The 25,985-nt window shown below is 41.5% G+C and overlaps 1 protein-coding gene and 1 non-coding gene across 2 annotated transcripts; one reads left to right on the forward strand and one right to left on the reverse strand.

Moving 5' to 3' along the window:
* Positions 1–19,662: 19,662 nt before the first annotated feature.
* On the reverse strand, positions 19,663–19,769 carry LOC138878859 (small nucleolar RNA R71). The gene has a single exon (XR_011402631.1). It is a non-coding gene; the product is annotated as a small nucleolar RNA R71 (small nucleolar RNA).
* A 538-nt stretch (positions 19,770–20,307) lies between these two features.
* Positions 20,308–21,657, forward strand: LOC138878610 (uncharacterized). Its single transcript, XM_070158303.1, has 2 exons — positions 20,308–21,298; positions 21,566–21,657. The coding sequence occupies exons 1-2, from the start codon at positions 20,308–20,310 to the stop codon at positions 21,655–21,657; spliced, it is 1,083 nt and encodes a 360-aa protein (XP_070014404.1).
* The last annotated feature ends 4,328 nt before the right edge of the window (positions 21,658–25,985 follow it).

Raw genomic sequence — 25,985 nt, forward strand, 5'->3', positions numbered from 1 at the left:
CCAAATAGCCCAAACAACATCAATAATAAACATATTGAGCCTCCCAAAACAGTCCACGCACAACCTTATTACATCATACATACGACGACCACCGTAGTCATGTCAAACGACCCAGAAATGTTACGAATAACTATCATCCCACAACCCTACATATATATGGTGTTTCTCCACACTCTTTCTCCTCCAAATCTCCACAAAACAGTAGTAAAATATGCAGCCCAACAGCAACGCAAAACAGTCCATAAAACAATAACATTACTACCAAGCCTTTCGATATATATTTCACAAGTTCTAGCTTCAATGGCTTAGCCGCAACTTGGATAATCTTAAATAAATATAGAGTAATAGGTTACTTACCTTTATACAGAAAGAAAAACTCCAATTTGACCTTAAATTTCCATGAAATATCCCTCCAATGCTGCCACGACAACAAAAAAGCGAAACTAGCGATCAATTAGTGTTTTTCGGCACTAGAATCACTTTAGAAGGCTTTTTATATTAAGAACATGAGGTAGTATTTACAGAACATAAAACCTTTAAAACAACCTCCCACACGAGCTGGAACGACACAAAAAATGAGCAACAACAAGAAGAACAAGAGACTTACTAGCGCCACGGAATTCCCGATACTTGATTTGTGTTGTTTGCCCTTTTTTTGGGTCTTGAATCTTGAAAGAACCTTGAGAGGATATTCCTAGGGTTCTAAGGTCTGAAAATAGTGAGAAGAAATGACCTAAAACGGGTTGGAGGCATCCTATATAGGTCCAAATATCTTAAACCGCCTTAGTGGGCCCCATAGAGAGGTGCTTGGCGCAGTCTCGCGAAAATATGAATATCTCCCTACTCCGAGATCGTATCGATGAACGATTTTATGAGTTGGAAACTAGACTCATATATCTTTAATTTGGTTGGTAGATCACCCCGTAATTCCTTGTAAATTATGAGAAAAGATTAGAAATATTTGACCTAATGTTTAAGTAAAATTATGAACCTAAGTTGCGACAACTTTTGTCGACTTTTGATTCATAACTCGTTTGACTTCAAGACTTATTATACGAATATTATATGATTAAAATACCTTAATAAATGACCTCTTGAGTGTATTAAGCACCGCTAGATTACCTGAAAATACGAGTGAAAAAAAACAAGGTGAATATTAGAGACGAACACTTACGACTCAACTCTACGCACGATCTAGATTCAGGAAGAAGGTAACAACCCTAGATGTCATGTAGCCTCCTGATTATAAATGTGGCGCGCTACACATCCATAATCAAGACTCTACTAGACACGGCTCATAGACAACCCCTAGGACAGACTTGCTCTGATACCAAGTTTGTCACGACCCAAACTGAAGGGCCATGACTAGCACCCGACCACACTTGCCGAGCACCAACGTACATTTCATCTAACCTTCATTATTATCTTTTAGGGCTGACGAGATCAATATAAATGGTAGACCTAGATCATGGACAACCAGCAATAAAATATGACGGCATGAACATACATAGCAGGGGATGACCAGACAATCAAGAAACTACATATAAGGTATGAGCTACCACGCTACTATGAAAGACTATACAACAAAAACTAGCCGACAAGGCATACCAAACTATACATGAGCCGACACCTGTCTATGAGCCTCTAAAAGAACATAAGTGTTGCAACATAGCCGGAACAGGGCCCCGACATACCCATAATGTCTATAACAAAAATTGCATACCAAGACCAAGGCAAGTCCGGAGAAGGGATCTCGCCAATCACCGCTGAACTGGACAGTCTACTGTGGTGGGGGAGCTGCACCTGCCTGTCTATCAGGACCTGCAGCACGACATGCAGCGTCCACAAATAAAAGGACGTCAGTACGAATAAAGTACTGAGTATGTAAGGCAAGGAACCATAAATACGATCAGTAATGTAAGCAAGGATAGAGAATATACAACCTGTAACATCTTAGTACCTCTGAGGGCTACTTACATGAAATGCATGATACATATGTATAAATACATAAACCTTTAAAGCATTCGCCTCTATGGGCATCATCATCATCATATCGTACCCGGCCATAATAGGCTCGGTAGAATCGTACCCGGCCACGTGAGGCTCGGTAGAATCGTACCCGACCACGTGGAGCTCGGTAAAACCCAACTGATCAGTGGTTGCACAATAGGTGCCGTACCCGGCCAACTATAGCATGGCTCGGTAGAGTAAAATAGATACATATATATAATGCATGCTCGACTCATGGAATCACATTCTAAACCTTTTGGAGTGACGTAAGGTCGGTATCCTCTGTACACGTTATTAGGACTAACTCTTTACTATGAACCTTATAAGAATCAGGAAGTACCAATAACATTGATAACATAAGAATAAGAGAAGCAACATTAACATCAATCGTTCCATAAGAGGGAAAACAATGTAAGTACTGCTAGCTTCTAAGAGTAGAGTATCTTGGAAGCTCGTTCATTACATTATGTACAATCGGAGTCGTGCAAAAGAAGGAAAGGGATAGCCTCACATACCTTGTATATACTGCCCCAATCTCAAGCTATGCAATTGTCAAAACTCCTTAGTCTACAATAAGAGAAACGATACTATCGTTATCATTTAAGCGTCATAACTATTATGTATCGACCACAACCTATTTTACGATGAAACGGACAACACCTCCCCTATATATATGACCTCACACCATTCAAAACAGTCACCAAACAGCCCAAACAACATCAATAATAAACATATTGAGCCTCCCAAAATAGTCCACACACAGCCTAATCACTTCATACATACGACGACCACCGTAGTCATGTCAAACGACCCAGAAATGTTACGAATAACTATCATCCCACAACCCTACATATATATGGTGTTTATCCACACACTTTCTCCTCCAAATCTCCACAAAACAGTAGTAAAATACGCAGCCCAACAGCAACGCAAAACAGTCCACAAAACAATAACATTACTACCAAGCCTTTCGATATATATTTCACAAGTTCTAGCTTCAATGGCTTAGCCGCAACTTGGATAATCTTAAATACATATAGAGTAAGAGGTTCCTTACCTTTATACAGAAAGAACAACTCCAATTTGACCTTAAATTTCCATGAAATATCCCTCCAATGCTGCCACAACAACAAAAAAGCGAAACTAGCGATCAATTAGTGTTTTTCGGCACTAGAATCACTTTAGAAGGCTTGAAATCACCTAGGATTGATATTAAGAACATGAGGGAGTATTTACAGAACATAAACCCTTTAAAACAACCTCCCACACGAGCTGGAACGACACAAAAATGAGCAACAACAAGAAGAACAAGAGACTTACTAGCGCCACGGAATTCCCGACACTTGATTTGTGTTGTTTGCCCTTTTTTGGGTCTTGAATCTTGAGAGAACCTTGAGAGGATGTTTCTAGGGTTCTAAGGTCTGAAAAAAGTGAGAAGAAATGACCTAAAATGGGTTGGAGGCATCCTATATAGGTCCAAATATCTTAAACCGCCTTAGTGGGCACCATAGAGAGGTGCTTGGCGCAGTCTCGCGAAAATGTGAATATCTCTCTACTCCAAGATCGTATCGATGAACGATTTTATGAGTTGGAAATTAGACTCATATATCTTTAATTTGGTTGGTAGATCACCCCGTAATTCCTTGTAAATTATGAGAAAAGATTAGAAACATTTGACCTAATGTTTAAGTAAAATTATGAACCTAAGTTGCGACAATTTTTGTCGACTTTTGTTTCATAACTCGTTTGACTTCAAGACTTATGATACGGATATTATATGATTAAAATACCTTAATAAATGACCTCTTGAGTGTATTAAGCACCGCTAGATTACCTGAAAATACGAGTTACAACATCCTTGATTCGTTTAACTTCTAATACTGGTTAATCACCCTTATACACTCTTGTATCACTTAAGACCAATAGGATTGACTTCTTATCATCTCAAAGATAATTCCTTCTTGGATTTATGTTAACTAATATATGGCATGAACTAACACACGGCTCATAGACAACCCCTAGGACAGACTTGCTCTGATACCAAGTTTGTCACGACCCAAACTGAAGGGCCATGACTAGCACCCGACCACACTTGCCGAGCACCAACGTACATTTCATCTAACCTTCATTATTATCTTTTAGGGCTGACGAGATCAATATAAATGGTAGACCTAGATCATGGACAACCAGCAATAAAATATGACGGCATGAACATACATAGCAGGGGATGACCAGACAATCAAGAAACTACATATAAGGTATGAGCTACCACGCTACTATGAAAGACTATACAACAAAAACTAGCCGACAAGGCATACCAAACTATACATGAGCCGACACCTGTCTATGAGCCTCTAAAAGAACATAAGTGTTGCAACATAGCCGGAACAGGGCCCCGACATACCCATAATGTCTATAACAAAAATTGCATACCAAGACCAAGGCAAGTCCGGAGAAGGGATCTCGCCAATCACCGCTGAACTGGACAGTCTACTGTGGTGGGGGAGCTGCACCTGCCTGTCTATCAGGACCTGCAGCACGACATGCAGCGTCCACAAATAAAAGGACGTCAGTACGAATAAAGTACTGAGTATGTAAGGCAAGGAACCATAAATACGATCAGTAATGTAAGCAAGGATAGAGAATATACAACCTGTAACATCTTAGTACCTCTGAGGGCTACTTACATGAAATGCATGATACATATGTATAAATACATAAACCTTTAAAGCATTCGCCTCTGTGGGCATCATCATCATCATATCGTACCCGGCCATAATAGGCTCGGTAGAATCGTACCCGGCCACGTGGAGCTCGGTAAAACCCAACTGATCAGTGGTTGCACAATAGGTGCCGTACCCGGCCAACTATAGCGTGGCTCGGTAGAGTAAAATAGATACATATATATAATGCATGCTCGACTCATGGAATCACATTCTAAACCTTTCGGAGTGACGTAAGGTCGGTATCCTCTGTACACGTTATTAGGACTAACTCTTCACTATGAACCTTATAAGAATCAGGAAGTACCAATAACATTGATAACATAAGAATAAGAGAAGCAACATTAACATCAATCGTTCCATAAGAGGGAAAACAATGTAAGTACTGCTAGCTTCTAAGAGTAGAGTATCTTGGAAGCTCGTTCATTACATTATGTACAATCGGAGTCGTGCAAAAGAAGGAAAGGGATAGCCTCACATACCTTGTATATACTGCCCCAATCTCAAGCTATGCAATTGTCAAAACTCCTTAGTCTACAATAAGAGAAACGATACTATCGTTATCATTTAAGCGTCATAACTATTATGTATCGACCACAACCTATTTTACGATGAAACGGACAACACCTCCCCTATATATATGACCTCACACCATTCAAAACAATCACCAAATAGCCCAAACAACATCAATAATAAACATATTGAGCCTCCCAAAACAGTCCACGCACAACCTTATTACATCATACATACGACGACCACCGTAGTCATGTCAAACGACTCAGAAATATTACGAATAACTATCATCCCATAACCCTACATATATATGGTGTTTCTCCACACCCTTCCTCCTCCAAAACTCCACAAAACAGTAGTAAAATACGCAGCCCAACAGCAACGCAAAACAGTCCACAAAACAATAACATTACTACCAAGCCTTTCGATATATATTTCACAAGTTCTAGCTTCAATGGCTTAGCCGCAACTTGGATAATCTTAAATACATATAGAGTAAGAGGTTCCTTACCTTTATACAGAAAGAAAAACTCCAATTTGACCTTAAATTTCCATGAAATATCCCTCCAATGCTGCCACAACAACAAAAAAGCGAAACTAGCGATCAATTAGTGTTTTTCGGCACTAGAATCACTTTAGAAGGCTTGAAATCACCTAGGATTGATATTAAGAACATGAGGGAGTATTTACAGAACATAAACCCTTTAAAACAACCTCCCACACGAGCTGGAACGACACAAAAATGAGCAACAACAAGAAGAACAAGAGACTTACTAGCGCCACGGAATTCCCGACACTTGATTTGTGTTGTTTGCCCTTTTTTGGGTCTTGAATCTTGAGAGAACCTTGAGAGGATGTTCCTAGGGTTCTAAGGTCTGAAAATAGTGAGAAGAAATGACTTAAAACGGGTTGGAGGCATCCTATATAGGTCCAAATATCTTAAACCGCCTTAGTGGGCCCCATAGAGAGGTGCTTGGCGCAGTCTCGTGAAAATGTGAATATCTCTCTACTCCGAGATCGTATCGATGAACGGTTTAATGCGTTGGAAACTAGACTCATAGATCTTTAATTTGGTTGGTAGATCACCCCGTAATTCCTTGTAAATTATGAGAAAAGATTAGAAACATTTGACCTAATGTTTAAGTAAAATTATGAACCTAAGTTGCGACAACTTTTGTCGACTTTTGTTTCATAACTCGTTTGACTTCAAGACTTATGATACGGATATTATATGATTAAAATACCTTAATAAATGACCTCTTGAGTGTATTAAGCACCGCTAGATTACCTGAAAATACGAGTTACAACATCCTTGATTCGTTTAACTTCTAATACTGGTTAATCACCCTTATACACTCTTGTATCACTTAAGACCAATAGGATTGACTTCTTATCATCTCAAAGATAATTCCTTCTTGGATTTATGTTAACTAATATATGGCATGAACTAACACATGTGGATATGGGTTGTAACACCCTCCCCCCCTTAGGAACATTCGTCCTCGAATGTAAGGGTTTATGGGGAGTTTAAATCATCGTGGCGAGCACCAACGTACATTTCATCTAACCTTCATTATTATCTTTTAGGGCTGACGAGATCAATATAAATGGTAGACCTAGATCATGGACAACCAGCAATAAAATATGACGGCATGAACATACATAGCAGGGGATGACCAGACAATCAAGAAACTACATATAAGGTATGAGCTACCACGCTACTATGAAAGACTATACAACAAAAACTAGCCGACAAGGCATACCAAACTATACATGAGCCGACACCTGTCTATGAGCCTCTAAAAGAACATAAGTGTTGCAACATAGCCGGAACAGGGCCCCGACATACCCATAATGTCTATAACAAAAATTGCATACCAAGACCAAGGCAAGTCCGGAGAAGGGATCTCGCCAATCACCGCTGAACTGGACAGTCTACTGTGGTGGGGGAGCTGCACCTGCCTGTCTATCAGGACCTGCAGCACGACATGCAGCGTCCACAAATAAAAGGACGTCAGTACGAATAAAGTACTGAGTATGTAAGGCAAGGAACCATAAATACGATCAGTAATGTAAGCAAGGATAGAGAATATACAACATGTAACATCTTAGTACCTCTGAGGGCTACTTACATGAAATGCATGATACATATGTATAAATACATAAACCTTTAAAGCATTCGCCTCTGTGGGCATCATCATCATCATATCGTACCCGGCCATAATAGGCTCGGTAAAAAAAACGTACCCGGCCATCATAAGGCTCGGTAGAATCGTACCCGGCCACGTGGAGCTCGGTAAAACCCAACTGATCAGTGGTTGCACAATAGGTGCCGTACCCGGCCAACTATAGCGTGGCTCGGTAGAGTAAAATAGATACATATATATAATGCATGCTCGACTCATGGAATCACATTCTAAACCTTTCGGAGTGACGTAAGGTCGGTATCCTCTGTACACGTTATTAGGACTAACTCTTCACTATGAACCTTATAAGAATCAGGAAGTACCAACAACATTGATAACATAAGAATAAGAGAAGCAACATTAACATCAATCGTTCCATAAGAGGGAAAACAATGTAAGTACTGCTAGCTTCTAAGAGTAGAGTATCTTGGAAGCTCATTCATTACATTATGTACAATCGGAGTCGTGCAAAAGAAGGAAAGGGATAGCCTCACATACCTTGTATATACTGCCCCAATCTCAAGCTATGCAATTGTCAAAACTCCTTAGTCTACAATAAGAGAAACGATACTATCGTTATCATTTAAGCGTCATAACTATTATGTATCGACCACAACCTATTTTACGATGAAACGGACAACACCTCCCCTATATATATGACCTCACACCATTCAAAACAGTCACCAAACAGCCCAAACAACATCAATAATAAACATATTGAGCCTCCCAAAATAGTCCACACATAGCCTAATCACTCCATACATACGACGACCACCGTAGTCGTGTCAAACAACCTGGAAATGTTACGAATAACTATCAGCCCATAACCCTACATATATATGGTGTTTCTCCACACCCTTCCTCCTCCAAAACTCCACAAGATAGTAGTAAAATATGCAGCCCAACAACAACGCAAAACAGTCCACAAAACAATAACATTACTACCAAGCCTTTCGATATATATCTCACAAGTTCTAGCTTCAATGGCTTAGCCGCAACTTGGATAATCTTAAATACATATAGAGTAAGAGGTTCCTTACCTTTATACAGAAAGAAAAACTCCAATTTGACCTTAAATTTCCATGAAATATCCCTCCAATGCTGCCACACCAACAAAAAAGCGAAACTAGCGATCAATTAGTGTTTTTCGGCACTAGAATCACTTTAGAAGGCTTTTTATATTAAGAATAGGAGGTAGTATTTACAGAACATAAACCCTTTAAAACAACCTCCCACACGAGCTGGAACGACACAAGAAATGAGCAACAACAAGAAGAACAAGAGACTTACTAGCGCCACGGAATTCCCGACACTTGATTTGTGTTGTTTGCCCTTTTTTTGGGTCTTGAATCTTGAGAGAAGCTTGAGAGGATGTTCCTAGGGTTCTAAGGTCTGAAAATAGTGATAAGAAATGACTTAAAACGGGTTGGAGGCATCCTATATAGGTCCAAATATCTTAAACCGCCTTAGTGGGCCCCATAGAGAGGTGCTTGGCGCAGTCTCGCGAAAATGTGAATATCTCTCTACTCTGAGATCATATCAATGAACGATTTTATGAGTTGGAAACTAGACTCATATATCTTTAATTTGGTTGGTAGATCACCCCGTAATTCCTTGTAAATTATGAGAAAAGATTAGAAACATTTGACCTAATGTTTAAGTAAAATTATGAACCTAAGTTGCGACAACTTTTGTCGACTTTTGTTTCATAACTCGTTTGACTTCAAGACTTATGATACGAATATTATATGATTAAAATACCTTAATAAATGACCTCTTGAGTGTATTAAGCACCGCTAGATTACCTGAAAATACGAGTTACAACATCCTTGATTCGTTTAACTTCTAATACTGGTTAATCACCCTTATACACTCTTGTATCACTTAAGACCAATAGGATTGACTTCTTATCATCTCAAAGATAATTCCTTCTTGGATTTATGTTAACTAATATATGGCATGAACTAACACATGTGGATATGGGTTGTAACACCCTCCCCCTTAGGAACATTCGTCCTCGAATGTAAGGGTTTATGGGGAGTTTAAATCATCATGGATTCCAATGGAAATTTCCGATCAATTTTCCCCTATAAAATGGTCACTAGCAAAACTTGCAAGTAATTAAGCCCAACATATGGCTTCACAAGGCTACACAAAGCATTATGCGTATTTACATTATCTACATATCACCATTTTGTATTAAGGAGGAGTATTCTCAAATTATTGCTTACCTCATAGAGCCGTTTCACCTTCCAATGTATCCTGTCTTCCACCAGCATCCTTGTTATCTTCATTCTGGAATAAGTAAGGGTATTTAGACTTCATCTCCTCTTCTGCTTCCCATGTCATTTCTTCCATATTTTTGTTCCTCCACAATACTTTGACGGAAGCTACATCTTTTGTTCTCAGCTTGCGGACTTGCCGATCTAATATCGCCACTGGCACTTCTTCATATGATAGGTCCTCTGTAACTTGTACATCTTTGATAGGGACGACTCGAGAAGGGTCTCCAATACATTTTCTCAACATAGATACATGGAATACCGGGTGGACAAATTCCAATTCGGATGGCAATTCTAACTCATAAGCAACCTGTCCAATCCGTCGAAGAATTTTATACGGCCCGATATACCTTGGACTCAGCTTACCTTTCTTCCCAAAACGCATAATACCCTTCATTGGTGAGATCCTCAGGAAAACCCAATCACCAACCTCAAACTCTAGATCACGACGTCGGACATCAGAATAAGATTTTTGCCTGCTTTGTGCCGTCCTCAATCGCTCCTGTATCACTTTCACCTTCTCAATAGCTTGGTGAATCAAATCTGGCCCATATAATTCTGTTTCACCGACTTCGAACCATCCAACTGGTGATCTACATCTCCTCCCGTATAGTGCCTCGTATGGGGCCATTTTAATACTGGAATGGTAGCTATTATTATAGGCGAATTCTATGAGTGGAAGATGATCATCCCAATTCCCCTTAAAATCTAGAACACATGCTCGTAGCATATCTTCCAGTGTCTGAATGGTACGTTCAGCCTGTCCGTCAGTCTGCGGATGAAATGCAGTGCTGAGATTTACCTGTGTGCCTAAACCCTTCTGGAAAGACCTCCAAAAGTTAGCCGTAAATTGAGCTCCTCGGTCTGATATAATAGATATGGGCACACCATGAAGCCTAACAATCTCCTTGATATACAACTTTGCATAATCTTCAGCCGTGTAAGTTGTCTTCACTGGCAGAAAATGGGCACATTTTGTAAGTCGATCAATTATCACCCAGATGGAGTCAAACTTATGATAAGAGCGAGGTAATCCAATAATGAAGTCCATATTAATCACCTCCCATTTCCAGGTCGGAATCTCTATATTCTGAAGCAATCCACCGGGTTTCTGATGTTCTATCTTTACTTGTTGACAATTGGGACACTGGGCTACAAATTCTGCAATAGACTTCTTCATATTATCCCACCAATACTGCTCCTTGACATCATGATACATCTTTGTCGAGCCGGGATGGATGGAATATCGGGATTGATGAATCTCATTCATAATCTTCTCTCGCAACCCTGCCACATTAGGCACACACAATCGGCTCTGGTATCTCAGTGCCCCATCTTTTCCGATCCCAAAAGCCATACTTTTACACTGTTGAATGCTTTCTCTTAATCGTACTAAGATAGGATCTTCATATTGCCGTGCTTTTACCTCGACTACCAAAGATGATTCTGATGTATTCTGTACAGTAACACCTCCGTCATCAGAGTCTAACAATCTGATTCTCATATTGGCTAGCTGATGAAGCTCTTTAGTCAACCCCCATCTACCTGCCTCAATATGTACTAAGCTTCCCATTGATTTACGGCTGAGAGCGTCTGCCACAACATTGGCTTTACCGGGATGATACAATATCTCGACGTCGTAGTCTTTCAATAATTCAAGCCACCTACGCTGCCTCAAATTCAACTCTTTCTGCTTGAAGATGTATTGTAAACTCTTGTGATCTGTGTAGATGTCAACATGGACGCCGTATAAGTAGTGCCGCCATATCTTCAAAGCATATATTACTGCAGCCAATTCCAAATCATGGGTTGGATAATTCTTTTCATGCTTCTTCAATTGTCTTGATGCATAAGCAATCACATTCCCACGCTGCATCAATACGCACCCCAAACCTATACCTGAGGCATCACAATATACCACATAACCTTCTGTTCCTTCAGGAAGAGTGAGCACTGGTGCAGATGTCAATCGATTCTTCAACTCCTGAAAACTACGTTCACAAGTGTCAGACCACTGGAATTTGGTAGCTTTTTGTGTTAACTTAGTCAATGGTGATGATATAGAGGAAAATCCTTCTACAAACCGCCTATAATATCCTGCTAGCCCTAGGAAGCTGCGGACTTCTGATGGTGTTGTAGGTCTCGGCCAATTCTTTACTGCATCGATCTTCTGAGTGTCGACACTAATACCCTCATCAGATATCACATGGCCAAGGAATGCTACTGAGTTCAGCCAGAATTCACATTTGGAGAGCTTAGCATATAACTTACGATCCTGAAGCGTCTGTAATACTATCCGCAAGTGGCCCGCATGTTCCGCCTCCGAACGAGAATACACTAGAATGTCATCAATGAATACAATCACGAACACATCAAGATAGGGCCTGAATATAGTATTCATGAGATCCATAAAAGCTTCTTGGGCATTTGTTAGCCCGAACGACATCACCAAGAACTCAAAGTGCCCATATCTTGTCCGGAAGGCCGTCTTTGGAATATCCTTCTCCTTAACTCTCACTTGATGATACCCTGAACGTAAATCAATCTTGGAGAAATACTTGGCACCCTAGAGTTGGTCAAACAGGTCATCAATTCTTGGAAGTGGATACCTGTTCTTTATAGTAAACTTATTCAATTGTCGATAGTTGATACACATCCGTAACGACCCGTCTTTCTTCTGCACGAATAGGACTGGCGCACCCCAAGGTGAAGTGCTAGGCCTAATGAAGCCCTTATCCAGCAAGTCCTTCAATTGCACCTTCAACTCTCGCAACTCTGCTGGGGCCATTCTGTATGGAGGGATAGAGATCGGTTGAGTGTCAGGCAACACATCAATGCTAAACTCAATCTCGCTTTTAGGAGGAAGGCTTGGGAGTTCATCTGGGAAAACATCTGGAAATTTATTGACCACGGGGATTGATTGTAGAGTAGGCGGCTTCCCCTCCGCATCCTTAACGTGAACGAGATGATAAATGTAACCTTTTGAGATCATTTTCCTTGCCTTAAGATAGGAAATAAACCTACCTTTCGATGTAGCAATGTTCCCTTTCCATTCAATGACGGGTTCACCCAGAAATTGGAACCTAACCATCTTCGTACGACAATCAACATTTGCATAGCATGAGGCCAACCAGTCCATTCCCATTATCACATCAAAATCAACCATTTCTAACTCAAATAAATTTGCCGAGGTTTGACGACTACAAATCATCACAGTGCAACCTCTATATACCCTTCTAGCAATCATAGAATCTCCTATCAGATTAGATACCGCAAGGGGTTTACTTATCAATTCAGGTTCAATGCCAAACTTATTAGCCACAAAGGGTGTAACATGTGATAATGTAGATCCCGGATCAATCAGCGCATATACATCATAAGAAAACACAGTCAATATACCTATAACAACATCTGGAGACAACTCGAGATCCTGTCGACCTACTAGAGCATAGGTTCGATTTTGAGCACCACTCGAACTCGGCACTGCACCTCTACCCCTACCACGACCTGTCGACTGCTGAAAACCCTGTGCTGGAGGTCGAACTGATGAGGAAGAACCAGACACAGATCCAGTCGGCTGAGCCATACCATCACCTCCTCTATTAGGACAATCCCGCATCATATGGCCAGACTGTCCGCACGAATAGCACGCATCAGTACCTCGACGGCACAGTCCAAAGTGGGCCTTGCCGCAATGATCACAACGTGGTGTTGTGGGTCTTGTCTGACTAGTATCCCTGTGGTGTTGCAAGCCTGATGCCTGCAAACTCTGACCTGGACCAGAATGGGTAAATCGATCATATTGAGGCCTCTGAAACTATGGGGGAGCACTAGCTACAGGTGGCGCCGAACTCCTCGAAGACTGGGGCTTGACGCTGCCTCTGAAGTCATTAGAATACCTTGCAAATCTCGCCCTCTTATGCTGGCCCCTATCCTGCTCCCTATGTGCCCTTTGCTGGCGCTTACGATCCTCTAAGGTTTGGGCATAAGCCTGAATACGGGAAATATCCATGCCCTCCACCAAGGAGGCTGTCGTGCACTCATTTATCAGATGTGGTCCCAATCCGTTCATGAACAAATGCACCCTATCACTCATCTCGGCCACTATATGGGGAGCATACCTTGATAAAGAATCGAACTACATACTGTACTCTCGCACACTCATATTACCTTGTCTAAGGTTCAAGAACTTATTTGCTCTAGCTCGTCGTATCTCAACTGGCAAGTAGTGACGAAGAAAGGCCTCAGAAAATTCCTTCCACACAGCAGGAGGAGCGTTCAAACCCCTGGATCTCTCCCAACTATCATACCAGAGAACCGCTAAATCTCGTAGCCGATAAGAAGCTAAATCTACTGCCTCTGTATCACTAACATGCATAACCCGAAGTGTACGATGAACCTGGTCAATAAAAGTCTGAAGGTCCTCCTTGGGGTCTGATCTGGTAAACACTAGAGGGTCTAAATTAATAAAATCACAAACTCTCTTACTAACTGGTTTCTCAGCAGCACCTGTATTCTGCCTCTGAGCCTGAGCAGCTACCAAGCTAGTCAATATATGCAAAGCATTCTGCATATCCTGGTCTATAGTGCCAGACGGAGGAATTGGAGGTGCTGGGTGCCTCCTAATATCCTCTGGAGGAGACGGGGAAGATGAGGTATGAGACGACATCTCACTCTGAGCCTCACTTTGGCCTGCTCTGGCTTGGGGCACCTGACTGGTACCCTCTCCCGCAGCTGTATCAAGCCGTCTACTAATTGTTTACTTCCTAGTCAAAGGCATCGCTGAAAGAAAATAGGGTGAATATTAGAGACAAACACTTACGACTCAACTCTACGCACGATCTAGATTCAGGAAGGAAGTAACAACCCTAGATCTCATGTAGCCTCCTGATTATAAATGTGGCGCGCTACACATCCATAATCAAGACTCTACTAGACACGGCTCATAGACAACCCCTAGGACAGACTTGCTCTGATACCAAGTTTGTCACGACCCAAACTGAAGGGCCATGACTAGCACCCGACCACACTTGCCGAGCACCAACGTACATTTCATCTAACCTTCATTATTATCTTTTAGGGCTGACGAGATCAATATAAATGGTAGACCTAGATCATGGTCAACCAGCAATAAAATATGACGGCATGAATATACATAGCAGGGGATGACCAGACAATCAAGAAACTACATATAAGGTATGAGCTACCACGCTACTATGAAAGACTATACAACAAAAACTAGCCGACAAGGCATACCAAACTATACATGAGCCGACACCTGTCTATGAGCCTCTAAAAGAACATAAGTGTTGCAACATAGCCGGAATAGGGCCCCGACATACCCATAATGTCTATAACAAAAATTGCATACCAAGACCAAGGCAAGTCCGGAGAAGGGATCTCGCCAATCACCGCTGAACTGGACAGTCTACTGTGGTGGGGGAGCTGCACCTGCCTGTCTATCAGGACCTGCAGCACGACATGCAGCGTCCACAAATAAAAGGACGTCAGTACGAATAAAGTACTGAGTATGTAAGGCAAGGAACCATAAATACGATCAGTAATGTAAGCAAGGATAGAGAATATACAACCTGTAACATCTTAGTACCTCTGAGGGCTACTTACATGAAATGCATGATACATATGTATAAATACATAAACCTTTAAAGCATTCGCCTCTGTGGGCATCATCATCATCATATCGTACCCGGCCATAATAGGCTCGGTAGAATCGTACCCGGCCACGTGGAGCTCGGTAAAACCCAACTGATCAGTGGTTGCACAATAGGTGCCGTACCCGGCCAACTATAGCGTGGCTCGGTAGAGTAAAATAGATACATATATATAATGCATGCTCGACTCATGGAATCACATTCTAAACCTTTCGGAGTGACGTAAGGTCGGTATCCTCTGTACACGTTATTAGGACTAACTCTTCACTATGAACCTTATAAGAATCAGGAAGTACCAATAACATTGATAACATAAGAATAAGAGAAGCAACATTAACATCAATCGTTCCATAAGAGGGAAAACAATGTAAGTACTGCTAGCTTCTAAGAGTAGAGTATCTTGGAAGCTCGTTCATTACATTATGTACAATCGGAGTCGTGAAAAAGAAGGAAAGGGATAGCCTCACATACCTTGTATATACTGCCCCAATCTCAAGCTATGCAATTGTCAAAACTCCTTAGTCTACAATAAGAGAAACGATACTATCGTTATCATTTAAGCGTCATAACTATTATATATCGACCACAACCTATTTTACGATGAAACGGACAACACCTCCCCTATATATATGACTTCAAACCATTCCAAACAATCACCAAATAGCCCAAACAACATCAATAATAAACATATTGAGCCTCCCAAAACAGTCCACGCACAACCTTATTACATCATACATACGACGACCACCGTAGTCATGTCAAACGACCCAGAAATGTTACGAATAACTATCATCCCACAACCCTACATATATATGGTGTTTCTCCACACTCTTTCTCCTCCAAATCTCCACAAAACAGTAGTAAAATACGCAGCCCAACAGCAACGCAAAACAGTCCACAAAATAATAACATTACTACCAAGCCTTTCGATATATATTTCACAAGTTCTAGCTTCAATGGCTTAGCCGCAACTTGGATAATCTTAAATACATATAGAGTAAGAGGTTCCTTACCTTTATACAGAAAGAAAAACTCCAATTTGACCTTAAATTTCCATGAAATATCCCTCCAATGCTGCCACAACAACAAAAAAGCGAAACTAGCGATCAATTAGTGTTTTTCGGCACTAGAATCACTTTAGAAGGCTTGAAATCACCTAGGATTGATATTAAGAACATGAGGGAGTATTTACAGAACATAAACCCTTTAAAACAACCTCCCACACGAGCTGGAACGACACAAAAATGAGCAACAACAAGAAGAACAAGAGACTTACTAGCGCCACGGAATTCCCGACACTTGATTTGTGTTGTTTGCCCTTTTTTTGGGTCTTGAATCTTGAGAGAACCTTGAGAGGATGTTCCTAGGGTTCTAAGGTCTGAAAATAGTGAAAAGAAATGACTTAAAACGGGTTGTAGTCATCCTATATAGGTCCAAATATCTTAAACCGACTTAGTGGGCCCCATAGAGAGGTGCTTGGCGCAGTCTCGCGAAAACGCGAATATCTCTCTACTCCGAGATCGTATCGATGAACGGTTTAATGCGTTGGAAACTAGACTCATAGATCTTTAATTTGGTGGGTAGATCACCCCGTAATTCCTTGTAAATTATGAGAAAAGATTAGAAACATTTGACCTAATGTTTAAGTAAAATTATGAACCTAAGTTGCGACAACTTTTGTCGACTTTTGTTTCATAACTCGTTTGACTTCAAGACTTATGATACGGATATTATATGATTAAAATACCTTAATAAATGACCTCTTGAGTGTATTAAGCACCGCTAGATTACCTAAAAATACGAGTTACAACATCCTTGATTCGTTTAACTTCTAATACTGGTTAATCACCCTTATACACTCTTGTATCACTTAAGACCAATAGGATTGACTTCTTATCATCTCAAAGATAATTCCTTCTTGGATTTATGTTAACTAATATATGGCATGAACTAACACATGTGGATATGGGTTGTAACATCCGTACTCAAATTTCTCACTTCAATTGGAAAAACTCTTTAACCCACGATTCATAACACACATATCTTTCGGGGGTAGAAAGGAGTGTGATTGTATTCTTGTGTATGATGTGTAATTAAAGTTTTGAATAAACTATAATTGAGATTGAAAGCATCTCATATCTCTAATTTTAATTCCTTTTTATAAATATCATCTTCTCAATTTCTATAATAACAATATTTTTATTATACAATTTGTGGTATAATATTTATGAGATTTCTTTTAGAAAATTATCTTACTTACACAATCGCAATGCGCGTACCAAAGACTGGTACTGATAATAGGTGAATTGGACTATAATTAGACCCTAAAGAACCACCTTCTTATATAGTGTTTATGGTAAAAAGTGATAACAGAATGCTCTAATTAGTGATTTTCATGCTTTGCAGGCTATATACAATAAAAGCAGTCTTTGGAGTACTTTTGGGATCAATTACGGAGAAAAAGAGGCCAATCTTACAATATCCGCTAAGTGCACCACGCGAAGGCAGCAAAACCAGAACTGGAGATGGACTGCCGCGGTCCTGGCGTAACCGCGGTCGGACCACGGTAGAAGGCTGTTGCGGATTCTAAGAGGCTAGTTGGCCGCGGTCCTGGCATAACCGCGGTAGGACCGCGATAGGAAGCGGAAAATTGAGGGACTGAAGTGCAAAATACAGGATTTTTAGCCCAAAACCCTATATTAAATAATAGAACTCGCCCAAGGGAGGCATGTAATGTTTTAGAGAGTACTTTGGCAAGAAAAACAAGTGTGAGAGATCACCCAAAACATCATATTTTCTTCTTCTCTTTATTTTTCTGGGAATTTTGATCATGAATATTTTCATAGTTTATTTACCCATTGTCATGAGTAGCTAAATCCTTTGTCTAGGGTTTTGATGGAACCTATTGAAGGATGAACTTCTTGATTATGTTAATATAGTTTGCCAGTTTAATCTCTATTTGTTCAACTACGTATTTGTTGTAGTTAATTGACAGGATCCTCAATTAGCTGTGCCTAATTAGTATGCATAACTCGAGAGAGAGTGCATATTTAGGTAATTGTTGAACAGCATCACTCCCAAAGTATAAGAGGGATCTATAACTGCGGGTTTAAAGGTGGGATTAGGGATAACGAAGTCTTGGGTGCAATCTAAAGGGAACTGTAATAAACAAAGCCAACTAGCGTATCTCGGAAGAGTGCGTCTAGTAAATTATCGTGATTACTCGGGAGAGATTCACGGTAAAAAGAGTGTTCATGATTGATAGAGATGTGTTGGTAAATCTATATGAAACATAAACAGAAGGGATTCCATCAATAGGGGAAATCACTACCTTAGAACCTTCTCATTATTGTTCACAACTTAAGCATATTTAGTTTACAACTGTTTATTGACTTTCAATCTTAGTTATTAAATATACCATCAACTGTTATTCACAACGTTTGGGGAAGTTGATTCTAAAGAATTTAGTAAGTCCAACGAAAATAATTGATAGGTTAATTCTCTGTGAATTCGACTCTAGGCATAAATACTCAGGTTATTTTTGCAACGTCCGCATTGTCCTTTTATAAGGCATAGTTGGGCGTGACCAAATTTTTGGTGTTGTTGCCGGGGAATTAACGGTGTTATCTATTACAACTGAAAGAAGTACAAAAATTCTTATTGTAGTCATTTTTTCTCTATACCCAATTTTTACATTGAAATTTTAACGTTTGTTGACTTGGTTGCACAGGTGCATGCCTAGAAACTCATCGAGATCTGGTGAAGTATTTGAAGCATTATCAGATCCCGAGAAAGTTTTCAAGGCCTTGAATTGGGCTAATCGAAAAAACAAACAACAACCAACAACTGAACAATTCGAAACAGTCATGGGGGATCACGAGGAAAACCCAGCGCTACCAATAGTGCCAGAGGCTGCTCTCTATGACTGGGCACAACCCACAGCTGAAAATCTGTCCACAACCATTGTAGTTCCGTAGATACAGGCTGAGTCATTCCAAATACGAATAACATGCTGCACTTGTTGCAGAAAAAGGGACTATTTTCGGGGTCGCAAGTCGAAGATCCTCAGCAGCACTTGAAGAACTTCCTCTCTATCTACAAAACCCAAAGGCAGCCCAACGTAACTCCTGAAGCAATCAAGCTGTTATTGTTTCCATTCTCAGTGATAGGAGCTGCCCAGACTTTTCTAAACTTACTTCCCATAAATTCTATAACAACTTGGGATGAGTTAGTCAGGCAATTCCATAACAAGTTCCACCCACCCAATAAGACTGCTCAACAAATTGATGAAATTTTGAGTTTTAAACAGAGACCAATGGAGACACTGCATGAAACATGGGAGCGCTTTAAAGGGATGCTGGTTATATGCCCGCACCATGGTATTCCAGATCTAATGTTGGGGCAGCGGTTTTATATGGGATTGTCAGATAGCGTGAAGAACATTGTTGATGCTTCAGCTGGTGGAGCATTTTTGAGCAAAATATGGAGAGAAGGCCAGAGTCTGCTTGACAAGATGGCACAAAATTGGGGATGAACAACCAGGAATGCACCTATCACTCCAGTGGTTCACTCAATGCCCTTAGATCCATCCAACTCTATGGCTGAAAATATGGCCACCTTATTGACACAGATGAGTATACTCACCAAAAAGGTGGAAGAGTCAAGGCAGAAGCAGCAGGTACACATCGTAGATACTACCAATGGGGGTTTGTGTGCATCTTACATTAGTCAGCCAATCGGTAACCAATGGAATGCAGAACATGATCATCACCACTACCCTGAAGACATGAATTATGTGTCTAATTATGGAGGCCAGAGACAGGGTGGTCAGAATTGGGGCCAACAAAATTAGCAATACAGGCCAGTCCATCCACAGTTCAACAATGGAAACATGGGAGGTATGAGACCCCCCCCTAACAATATGGCACCATACCCAAGGCCACAGGGATATAATAATCAGAATCAGCAGCAATGGTATAACCCTTCTCAACAGCAGCATGGTGGAAGGGAGGAAGATGGGTTTGCTAGACTTGAGGCAATGATGCAGCATGTTATTGGGTCTAATGCAAAGATTAATGAGAGAGTGAATGCACATGATGCAGCAATCAAGAATATTGAAGTGCAAGTGGGCCAAATTTCTATGTCTCTGAACAATCGTCCTCATGGGACACTACCTGCAGACATCCAGATAAATCCAAAAGATCAAGGCCCAAAGCAGCTGATGGCGGTAAGTCTACGTAATGACAGAAATTTGGATGTAGAGAAAGAGAGGGCTCGAGAAACTAGACAAACTGAGACACTTATACCAGTGCCTATTGAGTTGGACGAGTCAACGAAACTGACGGAGGTGCCAGTCCAGCCTGCCCAGGAAGAAAATAGCATTCAGAATGCGACCGAGAAAGAAGCTGAGACAGTCCAGGAACCTGTAGTTGATATAGCAGCTGATAAGGATCAATCCCAGTTGATTGGGAAGAAGAGACCTCCTGCACCTTTCCCTCAGAGGTTGGCTAAGTACCAAAAGGAGGAGCAATACAAGAAGTTCTTCGAAATGCTGAAACAAATCCAGGTAAACATACTATTGATTGAAGCTTTGAAGGAGATGCCTGGGTATGCAAAAATGATGAAGGACTTGATGTCCCGAAAGTTTGATTTCCAAGACTTGGACACAGTTACTCTTGCTCAGACAAGTAGTGCAGTGGTGACTAAACTAATTGCAGAAAAGCTGTCTAACCCAGGGAGCTTTACAATTCCATGCACTATTGGTAATTTTGCTTTTGCTAAAGCACTATGTGATCTAGGGGCCAACATCAATCTTATGCCCCTGGCAATTTACAAGAGGCTGGGCATTGGAAGAGCTAGACCCACCTCTATGTTGTTGCAGCTGGCTGACAGGACAGTGAAACGACCCTCTGGTATCTTAGATGATGTGCTAATTCAGGTAGGGAAATTTGTGTTCCCTACAGATTTTGTGATCTTAGACTGCAGAGTAGATGAAGAGATTCCCATAATTTTGGGAAGACCATTCTTGGCCACAGGGAGAGCTCTCATTGATTGTAAAACCGGGGAGCTCAAGATGAGATTGAACAATGAGGAGATAACATTCAATGTGCAGAAATCTATGAGGCGACCAAGTGAATTCGCCAATTGTTCTCTTATTGATGCCGTGGATGTAATCGTAGAGACTGATGATGAGGTGCTAACCATTGAGGACCCCCTTGCTGCATGTTTAATGAATTTGAATGAGGTGAATGGAGAGGAACTGGCGGAATGAGTGTTGGCATTAGAGGGTAGAGGGTTCTGGGATAGAACTCTAGAATTTGAGCCCTTGCACTTGGAAAATCGAGAGACTCCTCCAGCCAAGCCATCTATCGAAGAACCACCAAAGCTGGAGTTAAAGCCATTGCCCAACCATCTCAAGTATGAATTCCTTGGACCTAACTCCACATTACCTGTTATTATCTCATCTAGTTTGTTAGATGTGCAGGCGCAACAACTCTTGCAGGTACTTAAGGAGTGCAAGACTGCCATTGGGTGGACCATAACAGACATAAAGGGGATCAACCCCGCCTACTGTATGCACAAAATTCTACTGGAAGAGGGACACAAACCTTTCAGGGAACACCAATGAAGGCTGAACCCTAACATGAAGGAAGTGGTAAAGAAGGAAGTAATAAAGTGGTTAGACGCGGGAATTATCTTCCCAATCTATGACAGCAACTGGGTTAGCCCAGTTCAATGTGTACCTAAAAAGGGTGGCATGACGGTAGTTAAGAATGATAACAATAAATTGATCTCTACAAGAACAGTCATGGGCTGGAGAATTTGCATGGACTATAGAAAGCTAAATCTAGCCATCCGGAAAGACCACTTCCCACTTCCCTTCATTGATCAGATGTTAGACAGACTGGCAGGGAGGTCACACTTTTGTTTTCTGGACGAGTACTCAGGATACAACCAAATCTCCATTGCACCGGAGGACAGAGAGAAGACCTCTTTCACTTGCCCTTATGGCATTTATGCCTTTCGGAGGATACCCTTTGGCCTATGCAACACACCCGCCACATTCCAACGGTGCGTGATGGCCATATTCACTGACATGGTAGAGGACATAATGGAGGTGTTCATGGATGACTTCTCAGTGGTGGGGAATTCATTTGATGAGTACCTGATATATCTGACGCGTGTGCTGAAACGGTGTATCGAGACTAACTTGGTTCTGAACTGGGAGAAGTGCCACTTCATGGTACAAGAAGGCATAGTCTTGGGGCACCGGGTGTCAAGCAAAGGAATTGAGGTGGATCATGCTAAAGTGGATATAATAGCAAAGCTACCTCCTCCAACTTCAGTCAAAGCAATCAGAAGCTTCCTTGGGCATGCCGGTTTCTACCGGAGATTCATAAAAGACTTCTCAAAAATTACCAACCCTTTCTGTAAGTTGTTAGAAAAAGATCACCCTTTCTTGTTTTTTGATGATTGTAGGGTAGCATTCGAGGAGTTGAAAAAGAGATTGGTCACAACACCTATCATTGTTGCCCCCAACTGGGAGCAACCATTCGAACTCATGTGTGATGTTAGTGACTACGCAGTGGGGGCAATGCTGAGACAACGGAAGGACAAGCTGATGCAACCAATCTACTATGCTAGTAGAACGCTGAGTGGAGCCCAGCTGAACTATAATGTGACTGAGAAGGAGATGTTGGCTGTGGTGTTTGCTTTCGACAAGTTTAGATCATATCTGATTGGTTCTAAGGCAATTGTATACACTGATCATGCAGCTCTCAGGTACTTGATTGAGAAGAAGGAGTCTAAGCCGCGCCTGATTCGTTGGGTGTTGCTGCTGCAAGAATTCGACCTTGAAATTCATGACCGTAAGGGCATAGAGAACTAAGTCGCTGATCATCTATCACGACTTGAGGGAGCTGAAAATGCAGTTGAGGTTGAAGATATTCTGGAAACCTTTCCAGACGAGCAGTTGCTCGCTACTAATCTTGAGGAAGCGCCATGGTATGTAGACTTTGCAAATTACCTAGCCTGCGATATAGTTCCCTATGACCTTTCATCTGTACAAAAGAAAAAGTTTTATCATGACTGCCGCATGTATTATTGGGATGAGCCTTACCTGTTTAGAATTTGTGTTGACAATATGATCCAGAGGTGTGTCCCCGAAATAGAACAATCTTCTGTTTTGCAGGCTTGTCATGCATCGGCTTATGGAGGACATTTTGGAGGAGTCAGGACAGCTGCGAAAGTGCTTGAGGCCGGATTCTTTTGGCCAACAGTGTTTAAAGATGCGCACCAATGGGTGAATGGCTGCAATGAATGTCAGCAGACCGGGAACATTTCCCGTCGCCATGATATGCCCATGAACCCAATTCAAGAGGTGGAAGTGTTTGATGTCTGAGGGATTAACTTCATGGGTCCCTTCGTCAGCTCCTATGGCAATAAGTACATACTTGTTGCTGTGGATTACGTGTCCAAATGGGTAGAAGATGCAGCGTTGACCACTAATTATGCAAGAGTGGTGGTGGGGTTTTTGAAGAAGAACATATTCACCAGATTTGGGACACCAAGAGCGATTATCAGTGACGGAGGCACTCACTTCTGTAATAGAGCCTTCGAGAAGTTGCTTGCAAAGTATGATATACGGCACAAGGTGGCTACCCCTTATCACCCGCAAACTAGTGGGCAGGTTGAAGTATCCAATAGAGAGATAAAGAGTGTGCTAACCAAGACTGTGAACGCCACAAGAACTGATTGGGCGAAAAAGTTAGATGATGCACTCTGGGCCTATAGAACTGCTTTTAAAACACCGATTGGTATGTCACCATATAAGTTGGTGTTCGGGAAGGCCTGCCATTTGCCAGTGGAACTTGAACATAGAGCGTGGTGGGCACTGAAACAGCTGAATCTAGACATCGAGGCTGCGGGCACAACGAGAATCACAGAATTGCATGAGCTCGACGAGTTCAGACATTTTGCTTTTGAGAGCACAAGGTTGTAAAAGGAAAGAATGAAGAGGTTGCACGACAAGAACATTGTGGAGCGAAATTTCAATCCTGGAGATATGGTGTTGCTTTATAACTCACGATTAAGGCTATTTCCGGGTAAACTCAGGTCACGATGGTCTGGACCATTTAGAGTGGTCGAAGTTTTCCCTTCAGGTGCTGTCGAGATTGCCACAGAGAAAGACTCTCGTATATTTAGAGTCAATGGACAGAGATTGAAACTATATGTGGGCATGAACGAACCAAAGGAAGTGTCTGAGCTATACCTGACTGAACCACAGAGGTCGAGCGAGCCTTAAATGCGCTCATCTGCATCGTGCCGCGATGTTAAATCAGGCGCTGCGTGGGAGGAAACCTACGAATGTATTGTAAGTGTAATGCATAACTTCATGAAAAAAAAGTAGCAGGAACACGCCCAGACCGCGGTCCCAGCGTAACCGCGGTCGGACCGCGATCAAATACCCCCTTTGAAAGAGGTCTACCGCGGTAGGACCACGGTTAAATACCCCCTCTGAAAGAGGTCTACCGCGGTGACCAGTGCGGGCCAGGAAAGTGGAGAGTTTTTTTTTCCTTCCCCCCCTCCCTTTTAATAAACCTAACCCCCCACTATTCCCCCAAACCCTTCTTTTCTTCAAACCACCCGCAACCCCCATCCCCTTCTCTCTTCTCTTCTCTCTTTCACACCATCTCCTATACCTCAAACCCCCATTGTTGCCCCTCATTTCTTCTCCATCTCTCTCTCTCCACAACCTATCCCTTCCATTCATCCTCAAGGCCAGCTTCTCTATTCTTTTCTCTTTCTTTTCCATAACTTAGTGTAATGATTAGTCTAAATTGGTTTCAATTAAACCCTAGGTAGTGTTTTAGTGTAATTTTTTTATTTTTTTTCTTTCTTTTCTTTCATTTTCTCCATTATTTGCTTCTTTTGGCCATGATTGATGCTTAAATGGTTGGGTTTTCATTGTGCTTAACTTGGGGGCAATTTTTTAGAATGTTTGGAGGCCTAAACAAATTTTTTAGGGTGAAGCTTGGTGGAGGGGCCTAAATGGCCGAAAATTGGGGTATGTTGTAAAATTTTGGAGCACTTTGTGCCTTTCTTAGTTTATGGTGGTGGTAGCATTTGACATGATTCACTTGTGGGAGATTGTGTGGGGTATTATATGGCGGAATTGTAGAATTAATAATGGTGTGAGGGAAAGAGTGGAGGTTGTCAACTTTGGGCGCCTTACTGATTGGGTATACTGGCATTGATTGACAAAAGGAAACTATTTGGGGCCATCAGGTGGCGAAGTCTGAGTACCCATCCGACTGGCACATGTTAGGATGCATCTGATTGTTACCCTGAATTGTCTGCAGGTAATATGGCCCGAAAAAAGCGAAAGATCTCGGCAAGCACTTCCCAAATGTCAATATATGATGCCACCAGGTTCCAGTCACAGGAGGCAGAGGACGCGTTTCATGCTAAAGCCACCAAAAGCTTTGTCCCTGAGATTCCTGTTGATAGGGCTACCCTCCGCATGGAAAAAGCAGACATGTATGAGGAAATCAGACGGAGGGAGATGGAGTTCTTGTTTGATGAACCTGAGACGGAAAA

Source organism: Nicotiana sylvestris, chromosome 9 (assembly GCF_000393655.2).
Source record: "Nicotiana sylvestris chromosome 9, ASM39365v2, whole genome shotgun sequence".
In the NCBI taxonomy this organism is placed as follows: Eukaryota; Viridiplantae; Streptophyta; class Magnoliopsida; order Solanales; family Solanaceae; genus Nicotiana; species Nicotiana sylvestris.

Excerpts from the sequence above, each read along its gene's own strand:
- LOC138878610 (XM_070158303.1), top strand. The coding sequence starts at position 20,308 with ATGGCACCATACCCAAGGCCACAGGGATATAATAATCAGAATCAGCAG. Across the intron at positions 21,299-21,565 it reads GACAGTGAAACGACCCTCTG|AGACTGATGATGAGGTGCTA; the intron begins GTATCTTAGATG and ends ATGTAATCGTAG.